The sequence below is a fragment of the Schistocerca serialis genome, chromosome 2 (assembly GCF_023864345.2).
Source record: "Schistocerca serialis cubense isolate TAMUIC-IGC-003099 chromosome 2, iqSchSeri2.2, whole genome shotgun sequence".
In the NCBI taxonomy this organism is placed as follows: Eukaryota; Metazoa; Arthropoda; class Insecta; order Orthoptera; family Acrididae; genus Schistocerca; species Schistocerca serialis.
The window spans coordinates 694,761,571-694,777,613 of NC_064639.1; the positions used below are offsets into that span (position 1 = coordinate 694,761,571).

General features: G+C 38.1%; 1 protein-coding gene across 2 annotated transcripts in view; it reads right to left on the reverse strand.

The window, feature by feature from the left end:
- The window catches only part of LOC126457842 (arrestin domain-containing protein 17-like), a 177,276-nt gene extending 162,471 nt beyond the window's left edge, over positions 1-14,805 (reverse strand). Inside the window, exon 1 of one of the 2 annotated variants that reach the window (XM_050094482.1) lies at positions 14,722-14,805. In XM_050094482.1, coding sequence (XP_049950439.1) covers positions 14,722-14,773 — 52 coding nt within the window. In that variant the 5' untranslated portion in view covers positions 14,774-14,805. Of the gene's footprint in view, positions 1-14,228; positions 14,586-14,721 lie in introns of those variants that run through there. The other variant, XM_050094481.1, reaches the window with a different exon arrangement.
- Positions 14,806-16,043: the final 1,238 nt, after the last annotated feature.

The window sequence follows — 16,043 nt, forward strand, 5'->3', positions numbered from 1 at the left end:
TCACATAGTTCCACATCAGGCATAAATTTTGTGATTCTCAGTTGGAAGTTTAGGAAGGTGGTTCGCTTTGTATTTACTATCAGATTTTTCTGTCAAATGAATCACCCATTTCATCTACACTTTCAGTTATAGCCTCTTGCAGATCACGGTCATTTCTACTGGTAACAAGTACTCTGGCATCATCTGCAAGGAGTGTACTTGTAGTGGCACTGGTATTCAATGATAAGTTGTTAATATGAAGAAGGAACAGAATAGTCCAAATACTGAACCCTGGGGTACACCGTGTGTGACACTACCATAGAGTATAAGTTTCAATACGTCCATGACCATTGCACGTTACTCGTACTTTAGATTAGAGTAGATTAGATTAGTAATGATGTGGAATGTGTCAGGTTAATAAAAGGTGTCTATACAAGATATTACATTAGACAAAATATTACATGACACTCAATATTTATTTATTTATTTATTTTTGGTGGAAGTTGGGAAATTACCCACTTACTACAGCCAAAAATTAATCTAATGAGTAGAAGGAGTTGCCATTATGAAATTCTTTTAATTTCCTTTTAAATGCTATGTGGCTATCTGTCAGACTTTTGATGCTATTTGGTAAGTGACCAAAGACTTTTGTGGCAGCATAATTTACCCCCTTCTGAGCCAAAGTTAGATTTAACCTTGAGTAGTGAAGATCATCCTTTCTCCTAGTGTGGTAGCCATGTACACTGCTATTACTTTTGAATTCGTTTGGATTGTTATTAACAAATTTCATAAGTGAATATATATATTGTGAGGCTACAGTGAAGATTTATAGCTCTTTATATAAGTGTCTGCAAGATGATCTTGGATGAGCTCCAGCAATTATTCTGATTACACACTTTTTTGCAATGAACACTCTTTTACTCAATGATGAGTTTCCCCAGAATATGATGCCATACGAAAGCAGAGAATGAAAACAGGCGTGGTTAGCTAATTTACTCAGATGTATATCACCAAAATTTGCAATGACCCTAATAGCATAAGTAGCTGAACTCAAATGTTTCAGCAGATCCTCAGCGTTTTTTTTCCCCCCAGTTCAATCCCTCATCAATGCACACACCTAGAAATTTTGAATATTTCACCTTAGCTACCAATTTCTGATCAGAGCCTATATTTATTAATGGGGTCATTCCATTTACCGTGTGGAACTGTATATACTGTGTTTTGTCAAAGTTTAATGAGAGCCCATTTGCAGAGATCCACTTAATGATTTTCTGAAAAACATCGTTTACAATTTCACCAGTTAATTCTTGTCTGTCGGGTGTGATAGCTACACTTGTATCATCGGCAAAAAGTAACAGCTTTGCATCTTAGTGAATATAGAATGGCAAGTCATTAATATATATTAAGAACAGCAGAGGACCCAAGACCGAACCTTGTGGCACCCCATTCTTGATTGTTCTCGAGTTTGAGAAATCACCAGTTTTTTGCATATTATGTGAACTGTTTATTTCAACTTTCTGCACTCTTCCAGTTAGGTACGATTTAAACCATTCGAGCACTGTCCCATTCATACCACAGTACTTGAGCTTATCTAGAAGTATTCCATGGTTTACACAATCAAAAGCCTTTGATAGATCACAAAAAATCCCAACGGGTGACTTCCGGTTACTCAGAGCATTTAATATTTCATTAGTGAAAGTATATATAGCATTTTCTGTTGAAAAACCCTTCTGGAAGCCAAACTGACATTTTGTTAAAACTTTATTTTTACAAAGGTGTGAAGCTACTCTACAATACATTACTTTTTCAAGAATTTTGGATAAGGCAGTCAGAAGAGAAATTGGGCGGTAGTTGTTGACATCAGACGTATCCCCTTTTTTATGCAGTGGTGTAACAATGGCATACTTCAGTCTGTCTGGGAAAATACCCTACTTCAGAGAGCTATTACATATGTGGCTAAGAATCCCTTTCTTGGGAACAAGCTTTTATTATCCTGCTGGAAATGCCATCAATTCCATGTGAGCTTTTATTCTTGAGAGAGTTTATTATATTCCTAATTTCAAATGGAGAGGTGGGTGGAATTTAAATTGTATCAAATGGTGTGGGTAAGGCATCTTCCATTAACTGCCTTGCTTCTTCTAATGAACATTTAGATCCTATTTTTTCTACAACAGTTAAAAAATGATTATTCAAAATGTTTTTGACTTCCGGCTTGTTGTTTAACAAGTTTTCATTCACTTTGAAGGTGATGCTGTCATCCTCTACTCTCGGTTGTCCTGTCTCCCTTGTAATAATATTCCAAATTGTTTTGATTTTGTTATCAGAGGTATTAATCTCAGACATGATGCACATGCTTCTGGACTTTTTAATAACCTTTGTTAATGTAGCACGGTAGTTTTTATAATATTTGGCTGTTTCTGGGTCATTACTCTTTCTTGTTGTTAGATACAGTTCCCTTTTGTGGTTACAAGATATTTTTATTCCTTTAGTAAGCCAAGGTTTTTTGCATAGTTTCTTATAATTAGATTTAACTACTTTCTTGGGGAAACAGTTTTCAAATTCTCTTACAAGTGTATCATGAAATACGTTATATGTTAAATTAGCATCGGGTTCCTTGTACACCTAATCCCAGTCTAACTGCTGAAGGTTTTCTGAGAAATTTCTGGTTGTTGAGTCACTAATTGAATGCACAACTTTGGAGGGTAGTTTTGAATTACTGAATGGAGCTATATCATATACTGTAACTAGCTGAGCATCATGATCAGAAAGCCCATTAAGCCCATTCTCAACAGGACAAGAATTTATGTTTTTAAACCTATCTTGGTCTATGAAAGTGTTATCTATCAATGTGCTGCTGTCCTTTACTACCCGAGTAGGAAAATTAATGACGGATGTCAAATTGAAAGAACCGAGCAAGACTTCCAGGTCATTCTTCCTATTACACTCTTTCAGTGAATCAACATTGAAGTCCCCACAAATAATATTTTGTTTTCCCCTAGCTGACAGATAGCACAACAAGGCATCCAAGTTTTCCAGGAATAAATGAAAGTTTCCTGAAGGGGGCCTATATACTGTTACAATTATAAAAGAGCCCTACTTCAGTTTAAGTTGACAGGCACATGCTTCTATATGTTGCTCTAGACAAAACTTTTTTTGTATCTAAGCTTTCTACACAGTGATAACTTTTGACATATGTGGCAAATCCTCCTCCCTCCTTATTCTCTCTACTCATACGTGCAGCTAGTTTATAACCACTGATATTTACCTTTTTCATATCAGACACAATGTGATGCTCAGACAGGCATAGTATATCTATCACATTCTCAGATTCAATGTCATCTAAACAAACCAGGAGCTCATCTACTTTATTCTCCAATCATGGAATATTTTGGTGAAAAAGGGTAACATTATTTTTTACTTTACTATTGTGAGAATCAACTTTTTTCTTTAATCCATCAATATTTTGGTTAAATATGGTAACATTTTTATTTACTTTCCTATTGTGAGTTTTGGACCTCTTTAGCACTTGCCTGCCTGAAATTCTCATTGGACACTGATATTAGTCTAAAAAAAAGGTACATCCATGAGTACTAGTGTCCCCTCTTATGGATTTCACTAACAATCCTGCCAGTTTACCCTTCCCTTTCGTATTGAGATGTAGGCCAAGCCTTGTGAAATCCCCCCTATCAATAGCCTCGACAGGAACCAATCCAATGTCAGACAGAGTGGCCGCCCTACGCAACTGATCCAACTCCATATTTACCCTCCTGACAGAGCGGTTCAACTGGGGCTGATCATGCCACACGAAAGCAGGCACCAGCCCAACATTGGTATGGGTCATTGCCGAGGCTATTTTCACCACGTCGCACTCAATGCTGTAGCCCTGATCCCTATCAATACTGTTTCCCACTCCACCCACTACCATCGTGTGATCCTGCGTTGTGAATCCCTTGCACAAGGAACCTATATCCTCTACCACATGGCTAAGACTTGCACTTGGCTTGAAAAAGTTTGTGACCTGGTACCTGTCACCTAATTTTTCCTGCAAAATCTGGCCCACACCTCTTCCATGGCTGCTAACTAGCAACAGAACTTTCCTCTTACTTTCTACTTTTTTTGAAACAGTTGCTTTCCTAGTGAAATTCTGTTGCATCTTAACTACATCTACTTCTATTGGAGCCTCTTCCTTACTTAACTGTGGTAGCAAGGCAAATCTATTGGTTGTGCCAATTGGGAAACTGTCAGACACTGTCCTCTTTCTGTGGCTCCCGTTCCCAGCTACCACTTCCTACTGCTGTTTGCCCTCCTCCCCCCTTAACCTCTTCAGTTCCTCCCTCGCTCTGTCCAAATCAGCCTGAAGGGCTCTAATTTTCTCCTCCTGTTCAGCTATAATCCTATCTCTTGAGCAAACCCTGCAAGAGAATGGAAGAGTCTCATTTGCTTCCCCAATTCCCATGCCGCTACAATTTCCCCAATGAAACCACCTGCCACAAGAGCTGCAGGTAACCCCTGAACTAACTTTCCTACTGCAGCTCACACACTTAGTATCCATGGTAGTTTGGAAATTAGTTAAGAGATTTACTAAGTGATAACGATAATATATTAAATATAGACACTTTCTGTTACCTGTTTGAGATATATGATCTAAACCACTTCAGAGGGATGCCTTTGATGCCACATAACTGTCATTTGTCAAGTAGAATATTGTGGTCTATGATGTCAAATGCTTCTGACAAATCTTGGAAAATCACAATTACTTTTTGTTTTTTGTCAAGAGCATCTATGGTGGAGTGTATATACTCATATATCCAGTTGTTGGATTTATTTTTCCTGAAGCCATGCTGGGAAACTGAAAGAATTTGGTTCTTTTCAAGAAAGTTTATTAATTTTTGATAGATTAGTCTCTCCAGAAGTTTGATAAACATCGATAATAATGATACAGGTTTATAGCATTCCATGTTATTTTTCTCACCTTTTTTAAAGATTGGGATAACTCTGGCGACTTTCATGCAATCAGGAAATGAACCTGATACCAACAATGAGCTGTACACATTAGAGAGAGGTACAGCTAATTTAGTTATGCAGTTCTTTAAGATCAAATCTGGAATGTCATCAATTACAGATGATAGTTTGTTTTTAAGGCTCTTTGTGCTTAATATAATTTATCAGCTGTAGTTTCGCAGAAAAACACAGATGTTTACGGAAGTTTTTATTTTGTTTTGTCTATTGGGTGTGGGTATGGTTCTGCTCACACTTTGTAGTAGTTGCTTTACAATACTTTCACAGTAATTGTTGAAAATATTTTCAACCTCTTGTGGAATTGTTGTGGGTCAGTGTAGTATTTTCATGTTCATGAGGTATTTGATTTGTTTCATTTGTTATGAGACTCCACATTGCCTTGGCTTTGATTGAGGACTTGCAGCTGTTACCATTGCAAGAATGATTCCTCATTCATCTCTGCTCTGCTTATATACTTCTTTTCTTATTGCATCATGTCCCTTCAATACAACTAGGTAGCATACAGTCTCATGATGGGTTCATAAGTGCATATTTCGTATGTTCATGTGCCTTTTTTTTTTCTTCGTTGATAGTCCTCAGTGTCGATGTACTGCATTGTTATACTGGCTGAAAATGGGGGGGGGGGGGGGAGGGAGGGGAGGTTGGGGGAGGTAGTTTAACACTGACTACAGTAAGTGATGTAGCCAACAGTTGCACAGTTATGTTTGACAGTTCTTTACTTTCACTGTTCACAACCCCCAATATTACAGAGTTATATGGCCAGTTCACTATTGGTAAATGATAAGCCTCATTAATAGCTTGCAGGCAAAAGTCAGCATATTGCTACAATAATTTGCTGTTGAACATCTATGAGCATAGATACGTAACCACACAGTTCACAGTTCTTGCAAAATAATAAGGTATGTGCGATACTACTTCTAAAAAAAAAAAAAAATGAACAGACACTGTCATTGTTTTAACACATGGTCTATTTGTGTTACACTAATTCCACAGTTAAGTTGATGCATTGTTGTCACTTGAAACAGTACATAATTCCCCTTTGAAATTCGGCTGTGGGCTGACTGACTTGGGACCAAAAATAGGGCCTTTACATATCCTCACAATAATAGGTACTGAAACTATACATTGTACAGTGTTTAAATTACAGAAATTACAATTAACACATAAATCATTCAGTTAAGTGAATACATCAAAAAATTCCTCCTTTTTAACGGTTCATTCTGTCACAAAGGTTAGGCCAAATTATTTGTTTAAATACTGATATTAACAGATATAGTTATACAAACAATGCTTTTGACAAATCTGGTAATTGTTTTGGAGTTAAATAAGGGCTGGCTTTGCCAACAAGTTTTCAAATAGAGCCAAATAAATACTTAAAGATTTCTAGTACTTTTTCTTCCAAATGTTTATAATTATTACAGAATTTACATTTGTCTGTAAGTCAACAATATCACAAAACAATTACTTATTTCATCCTATAATAGAAGTATTAACTAGGAACGGTCAAAATAAGTTAGTAAATTAATTACATACATAAAACTAAGCACAAAATTAGGCCTGCTGCTATTTTCTTTAAGACTAAGGGCAAGCCTTTCTCTTTTATGGAAATGCAGATTATACTCATGTATTTTAATGGTGATTAGGCAAAAATGAAAATAAAATAAATTTAAGGAGGCAGATGGCAAAGCAGGAGAGAAAGTAAAGAAATCCCAGCTTGCTTCATCACAACTTCAGTAGTAAACATACTGTCTGTAAGGGGAATATAGAAGGAAACAAAATGGCAACGTGATTCTGTGAGCATCAATTAGCTAATTTCCAGAAGCAACTGAAAAACTTGATAATATTATAATATTACAAATGGAGCATAGTGAATGACTGTGGTACTGATTCTGCGGGGAAAATGGCTGATAGTACTTGCACTGTGAATTTGCTCCTCCTATTTCCTTATGTAGGAGGTGCTATTTCTGATTAAGATAATAAGACTATCTTAATGCTGAAAGATCTACTTGTTATCACAATATCAAGCGAATCTGCATTCTAGCCTTTTTGCCAATAAAATAACTGATTTGTCAAATATTATAACAGAAACTGAAGGAATGAATTGTTGTGCATAAATACTTGTAGCAATATACCCAATGTTACCACAATTTTGGATTGGTGTTTGTACGGTTTTATGTTTATAAAAAGTAGAAAAAGAGCAGAAGATTGAAAATTATAATGTCTCTGTTCTGTCACATTTGTGGGCACTGCACATCAACTAGATGGATGTGCATGGTTGCCTTCCTAGTCTTTTTTATTGTTCTCTCAAATGTCTTCATATGCCACACAGTTTACTCATATCTGTAATCTTGCATGCACACCCTCACTGAAAAGCAAGCCATATAACCTGTAATGTAAAAAGACAATCTCTACCTAAGTAGCAGTTTATGACATTTCAACAAGAGAGTGCATTTATACAGCCCAAACCTCAAGTGATTTCCCTAAAGTGAATAACAGTTTGGTTACATTGAGGAGGACACTACTGATTTCCCATCCCCACTTGGTTCAATTGAACCTTGTGCTTCATCTTTAATGACCTGATTGTTGATGGGTTTTGTTAAAAAGAGGTTGGAAGTGTGTAGATGTAGAACACCCATAGACTTTTTTGCTGTCTTTTGTTTCCCTATGCTCAACTGATAACAGTCCTAAAACATTAGGCCAGTGGCAACTCTGGACCAAATACACCATGTCTTCAGATTCGTATTACACCGGTGGGAAAATGCTCCTCTCAGAGCACAAAAAAGGAGAATATGTCCCTCTTTAAAAAGGATCTGACAGATAAGTGTGGAACCAGATGCCTCAATCCTCATTCTGTCTTCCTCACCAAAAATTTTAGCTTGCAAATATATTTCCACTCTTTTAACACAGAACATCCTAAACCATTTTACCCAGTCTCTCTTTGCAGTTAAGCCTTCACACTCAGCATCTCCTTCTCACTGCCACTGTCCACCTCCCACCGCCTCTTTTTTCTCCCACTGACTTAAAGTGTATCCAACTGCCACTGTCTTCTCTCTCACTTACACTGTCTCCTTTTGACTTTCTTTCCCATTGCCACTGTCTCCACAATACCACAGCACCTCAAAAATTCTAGAAGGTCCAACTATTTTTTCCCTATACCCATGTGTTTAAAACTTCGGTCCAAAATGTGCCCTCACCTATATCCATGTGTTGATGTTCGCTGATCTGGGAGAGTCTAGACCCCCCCGCAAACCTATCTTTGGTCTCCAATCGCCTGTATTTTCTGTTTTTCTATGGTCTCCTCTCTCATTTGTTCCCCCTGCTTCTATCTCCATCCATCTCTCTTTCTCTTTTTCTGCCACTGTCTTTCACTGACCATTCTTGTTTCCTCTCTGTTTACCACTGTACTATTGTTTTCATCCAACACTTTTCCTCTTTCACTGCCACTTTCTCTCTCCCACTATCACTGCCTCCTCTCTCTTTCTTTCCCACTGGCACTGTCTCTCCTCTCTCTTCCACCATCAGTGTCTCTCTGCTATTCTCTTTCAGCGCAAAACAGTCAAAATTTTTGGTGAGGATGGTGGAATGAGGATTGATGGAGCCTGCTTTGTGAGTTCCCTTCTTTTCACTTTTACAACTGGGTGTGCTGCTTATATAAAATGAGTTCTATAGGTCTGTAAGGTTTTGACATTTTTTATATACTTTAACACATTTATATACATCGACGCAGGTAAACAACAAATAAATAAGTACGCATGATATAAGGTTAACACAAAATTGTTTGCTTCACGTTTTTTCTCAATACTTTGCTCATTGACCATAATTCATTGGTATTCCTGGCTCATGATCTTTGTCTTAAAAAAAGTAAAAATGTCATTAGAAATATTTTACTGAATTTGTAGTCTTTCCAATTTTACATAACTTTTTGCAGTCATAGTAAGTTTTTTCATGAATGTTAAGAATCTTTTTAGCACTTTTTTGTCATCGAAGTACCAATTTGGGTATATGTGTAAAGGTGTGAAGTGGCCATTATACAGAGACAGTTTGTCATAATGTTTTATTGATGAAAAATTGTTGACTAAAAACATAGTTTGGTGACCTCAGAACTCTTTTGATGACTCCTTGTGGTGACAAACACAAAATACTTCATTTTAATGACTGCTTCACAGCCTGTGCCATCTGGATCCCTCCTACCAACACCAGCTTTTCTGAATTGGGCAGGTGGGAACTCCCTCTGCAGTACATCCTATGTTCTCATAACCCTCCTGGCCTCAACCTTTGTTAGTCATTGTCCTACGCCCACGTATCCCCTTCCGTATTCCTGCTTCAGCACTCACAGTCTTTTTACTTCTCCTCTTTTGTGCTGCCCCCACCCACTCCATCTAACCTCCCTACCATACAGATCCAACATGCTTGAGCAGTCTTCTAGTATAGGTTGCATATGTGTCTTGTATGCAGCCTCTTTTGCAGACTGACTGCATTTCCCCAGTATTCTCCCAATAAACCAAAGTCTACTATCCGCTTTATCTACAACTGAACCTACGTGCGCATTCCATTTCATATCTCTACAAAGTGTTATACTCAGGTATTTGTATGAGTTGACTGATTCCAGCTGTGACTCACTGATATTATAGTTGTAAGATACTACATGTTTTCCTTTTGTGAAGTGCACAATTTTACATTTCTGAACATTTCTAGCAAGATGCCACACTGTGCAAGCCTTTGAGGCCTTACCACAATCTGACTGAATATTTGCGGAGTTTCTTTTAGACAATACTCCATTATAGTTAATTGCATTGTTTGCAAAAAACCTGAGGTTACTATTAGTAGTGCCCAGGAGGTCGTTAATATACAGTATGAACAGCAAGGATCCCAACACACTTCCCTGGGGCACAGCAGAAATTTCCTCTACATTAGTTGATGACTCCATCCAACCATAACCTGCTGCATCCTCCCTATCAAGAAATCCTCAATGCAGTCACAAAATTCACTTGCTTTTGATAATAAGCATTGATGTGGTACTGACTCAAATGCTTTTGGGTACTTTAGAAATGTTGCATCTACCTGACTGCCTTCATCCATGGCTTCCAATGTGTCATGTGAGAAAATTGCAAGATGCATGTCACATGAGCTATGTTTTTAAATCCATGTTGGTTGACTTCAGACTGATAGTCGATTTGTGATACATAATTATGTCTGAGCTCAGAAAATGTTCTAATATTCTACATTAGGATGTCAAGGATACTGATGATGGTTTTGAGGATTACTTCTGCAGCCTTTCTTGTAATGAGTGTAACCTGTGCTTTCTTCCAACTACTGGAGGCATCTGCTGTAGATTATAGTTCAAGGAGGGCTAAGTCAGCTTCAAATTCAGTATAGAATGTGATAGGGATCCCAATGGGCGCAGGAGCTTTGTTCAATTATATCAATTTCAACTATTTGTCGACACCACTGACACTAATATCTATTTCACTCATCTTTTCAGTGGTACAAGAATTACAATGGGGCAACACTCCTCGGTATTGCTTTGTAAGGGCACATATGTAAACAGAGTTGAGCATTACTGCTTTTGCTTTAATGCTCTCAATTTCAGTTTCTGACACGTCATTGAGTGACTGGATGCATACTTTGGTGCCGCTAATAGTCTTTACATATGACCAGGATTTATTCAGTTTTTGTGAAAAAACTTAAAACAACATTCTGCTACAGTAGTCACTGAGTGCTTTAGGCATTGCTTTCTTGACAGTAAAATGTGTTTCATTCAAGATATCTACCAATAGTGCTCTGCTTTATTTTACACCTGTTATGCAGTAGTGTCTGTTTCTTTACAGTGACTATACAGGGTGTTACAAAAAGGTATGGCCAAACTTTCGGGAAACATTCCTCACACACAAAGAAAGAAAATATATTATGTGGACATGTGTCCGAAAACGCTTACTTTCCATGTTAGAGCTCATTTTATTACTTCTCTTCAAATCACATTAATCATGGAATGGAAACACACAGCAACAGAATGCACCAGCGTGACTTCAAACACTTTGTTACAGGAAATGTTCAAAATGTCCTTCGTTAGCGAGGATACATGCATCCACCCTCCGTCACATGGAATGCCTGATGCGCTGATACAGCCCTGGAGAATGACGTATTGTATCACAGCTGTCCACAATACGAGCACGAAGAGTCTCTACATTTGGTACCGGGGTTGCATAGACAAGAGCTTTCAAATGCCCCCATAAATGAAAGTCAAGAGGGTTGAGGTCAGGAGAGCATGGAGGCCATGGAATTGGTATGCCTCTACCAATCCATCGGTCACCGAATCTGTTGTTGAGAAGCGTACGAACACTTCGACTGAAATGTGCAGGAGCTCCATCGAGCATGAACCACATGTTGTGTTGTACTTGTAAAGGCACATGTTCTAGGAGCACAGGTAGAGTATCCCATATGAAATCACGATAACGTGCTCCATTGAGCGTAGGTGGAAGAACATGGGGCCCAATCAAGACATCACCAACAATGCCTGCCCAAACGTTCACAGAAAATCTGTGTTGATGATGTGATTGCACAATTGCGTGCGGATTCTCATCAGCCCACACATGTTGATTGTGAAAATTTACAACTTGATAACATTGGAATGAAGCCTCATCCGTAAAGAGAACATTTGCACTGAAATTAGGATTGACACATTGTTGGATGAACCATTTGCAGAGGTGTACCCGTGGAGGCCAATCAGCTGCTGATAGTGCCTGCACACGCTGTACATGGTACGGAAACAACTGGTTCTCCCGTAGCACTCTCCATACAGTGACGTGGTCAACGTTACCTTGTCAGCAGCAACGTCTCTGATGCTGACATTAGGGTTATCGTCAACTGCACGAAGAATTGCCTCATCCATTGCAGGCGTCCTCGTCGTTCTAGGTCTTCCCCAGTCACGAGTCATAGGCTGGAATGTTCCGTGCTCCCTAAGATGCCGATCAGTTGCTTCGAACGTCTTCCTGTCAGGACACCTTCGTTCTGGAAATCTGTCTTGATACAAACGTACTGCGCCACGGCTATTGCCCCGTGCTAATCCATACATCAAATGGGCATCTGCCAACTCCGCATTTGTAAACATTGCACTGACTGCAAAACCACGTTAGTGATGAACACTAACCTGTTGATGCTACGTACTGATGTGCATGATGCTAGTACTGTAGAGCAATGAGTCGCATGTCAACACAAGCACCGAAATCAACATTACCTTCCTTCAATTGGGACAACTGGCGGTGAATCGAGCAAGTACAGTACATACTGACGATATTAAAATGACCTCTAACATGGAAATTAAGCGTTTTTCGAACACATGTCCACATAACCTCTTTTCTTTATTTTGTGGGAGGAATGTTTCCTGAAAGTTTGGCCGTACCTTTTTGCAACACCCTTTATACCATGGAGGTCCCTCCCACTAAGAAATGTTATATTGGGTACATATCTATTCATAACAAGGTCAACCATTCTTTTAAACTTGTCAACATCATTCCTCTAAAGGATTCTGTTCTGAACTAAAAGTTCCAAGTTTCTCATTCAGATGTGACACTACTGCTTCTTTATCCAATTTACTGAATACATACATCTTTCTACTTGTTTTAGTTAGCTTTCATACTTTAGTGATCATTGTTGCTACAATTACCTCATCATTGATACCAGTTCTAATGTAGACATCCTCAAAGAGATCAGGTCTATTTGTTTCCATTACATCTAATACATTATCATTATAAGTGAGATTCCAAACCATCTGTTCTAGGTAGTTGCCAGAGAAGGCATGTAGTAACATTTCACATGATGCCTTGTCACAACCACAGTTGAGAAAACTGTGTTGATCTGCCCAGCTGTTAAGTATCAACTATTTCACAACCTCCCTCAGTAATAAAAAACTTTCATTGCAATGCTGGAATAATAGGTATGTAACATGCTTCTGGTATCCAGCGTAATTTTTGTTTTAGCTCAAGATGTTGTCAAACAGTAAGTGTGGGGTAGTTATAGCGATCAGTTGCAAATTCTGTCTGACACAATAATCCAATATCAAGAGCAACATTGTAGTCTTTTTCTTATATTATCAGTCATAATTTGGTGTCGTTAGCCCTTCCCTCTGGGCAACAAAAGCAGACCATGAGAATGCACAATCCAGAATATGGAACAGTTCTGTATTTATTGTAGGCCTATTTCTAATTACGATGTGAATTAACTTACGTAGTGGAACAAAGCGTGAGATAAGAAAAACATAGAAGCATATTGTAAATAGTATTGCAGCTTAAAGTCTACAATATTACTGAATGATGTTTCATAAATCGTCTATTTCCCGATAATTATTCAATTTTTGATTGGTATTAAGTTCCAGACAAAGATTAATGTTATCAAACCGTGACGCACTTGATTGAAAAACCGTGGATGGAAAGGGCGAATTTGGCAACAAGAAGAAATGCGCGCTATGTTGAAGTCACGAAGATAACTGCCGTAACGAGAGAAATAAATTTGTCGTATGATAGTTCAAAGTAATGTGACACGTACGTAATCTTTAACCGCTTACTCTTTTCTGAATAACTTTTGTAACTGGTCCATAAATGTAACCGAGGTGTTTGTCATAACGTAACATTCATTGGTTTTACGAACTAACAGCCAATTTTCAACCGAGCTAGACAGCGAATTACGCTACAGACTAGAGTGTTACCACAACTTTCATGACAAACAGTTCGGAAAAAGAGTTTGTCGAAGCTGGGTAGCAAAAGTTTAAATTCATAAATGACATGGCAAAATCACCGAATTATATGAATTTTGGCGTTCAAAATACGCCGCCTCTTTTCTCACCTGTCATTGGTTACCTAAACCTATCCTTTCATTAGCCTGGAAAACAATGCCACCTGCTATAAGAGGACTCAAAATGACATGGCAAAAACACCGAATTATTTGAATTTCGGCGCCCAAAATATGTTGTCTCTTTTCTCACCTCTCATTGGTTATCTAAATCTATCCTTCCATTAGCCTGGAGAACGACGCCACCTGTCATAACTAGACTCAAGATGATAGCGTCAACTGCTTTTCAAAATCTTGTTTTCTGTGCGGTTAACATTTTCCTACTATCTACGTAGCCTTCCTGTAGGTAATTTACGATGTGAAATGAACATCACTGATAGACAAGTCCTTACTGTGTAACCTATCAAATATATGCATATCGCAGAAAATTACTTCTTACTACTTACAGCGAATTTTTTCCTCTTCGTCTGTTTTGACAACTACTTTCCCCGTTACGGTATCTCCTCCGTAATACGTCGCTACAGGATTGTCGAGATATATTCGAATTTGTCGGACCATTTTCTGTTGTTCGCGTATGAACAGCTGACGCAGACAGCCTTCGCACAAGAGTAAAGAGATGCTCTAAAGGCCGCGTAGTAGAGCAGCCACACAAATTTCTGGATGTCTGTAAGTGAGTCGCCGCTGAAGGCCGATTTATGTGTGTGCAGTATTGCGTCACGCGACAGACGCGTCAAAACAGTTTGTACTGAATTCTGGGCGGCAGTATTCGCAACCATTGCTGCCAGAAACGTTGAGTAGCGTGGCTGCCAGAGTTTGCGTAACTAACTAAAGTGAGCATCGCGTTGATTTAGAGAGATGACTGTTAGCAATATTTGAGCGTAATGATTTTATGTCGTGCGTGTCACTGTTGTCAACAGTTTTAGTTATTCCTCAGAGTACCTTGCTTTTCAAAAAAAGGACAGCAGCTGGAGTCTGCATCCACATTCCACATCACATTTTAAGAACAATAAAAACTAACAAGAGTGGTAACACCGTCAGTTACTGAAGCGTTTATTTTTTTTATTTTTTTATCATTTGACAATATTCGACACGTCATAATTATATGAATGCGCCACAAGGCCAATTCTCTTTTTGATTTTAACATGATCTGACGTTAAACATGCACTGCCACAAAAGTGTTCAGTCTGAAGATGACACAAACACCTTAATTAGGGTAAGATGGGTAAAAACACTACAGAAGACACAAAGTACTGTGGTATTCTAGATTGGTTCGGCCATAGCAACCTGATAATTAATAAAAATAAAACAGTATCACTAATTTCCATAACATCAAGAGAAATTATGAAGAGGACATAAATATGCATACTATGTCAGGCACGGCTAGAGTAACTGTGGTCAGTACAAAATTCTGGTTGTCTGGCTCCAAGATAACCTGTCATAAAAGTATTCAACTCCAGAAGACACAAGCACCTTAATCAGTGGTAATGTGACAGAGAACACTGTAAGACTCACAGGGTAGTATTGCAAATTAGGTCAGCCATAGCAAGCTGATAATAAATAAAAATAAAACAGTACCAGCAGCACTAAATTTCCGTAACATCAAGGGGAATAACAAGGAGGAGTACCAGGCACAGGTATTATAAATGTGGTCAGTATAAAATTTCTGGAAGTCTGGCTCTAAGGTAACCTTAGTCAGGCAACATAGACCCACAGTTAATTTGAAAGAGTTAGTACCATGCGCTATTTAATGACAGTGCTAGAAAAATACTGCCATGTGGAATGCCTGATGACCATGTAGCCTATTATGTTAATGTACGTTCTGACCTAAAATATAGGATCATTTTATTGGACAACTGATCATCTCACCACAAACTATTTACGATGCAAAGAACAATAGTGAGAATCATGAAATAAATGGAAAAATCTAACCCTGCTGTCTGCTCTTTGACAGGATGGGAATTCTTTTTCTTTAAAGTATTTATGGATTTATCTTCTCGAATATGCATTTTTTTTTAAAAAAAAAAGAAATGTCCATAATATCTTCTAGTGTCCTTCTCAAAACTTAAAACATTCATAATCATAACATAAGGCAGAAAACAAACTTTCATATGCACCAAGTAAAAACAAGCCTTTGGCAAAAGACAACGCTATACTGTAGTAAAATTATTTAGTATCTGATCGGGTGCATTTTGAAAACACATTATGAAAACAAGCAACTGGCAACACTTCACATCATTCAGAGCATCAGAAAGTACAGACGA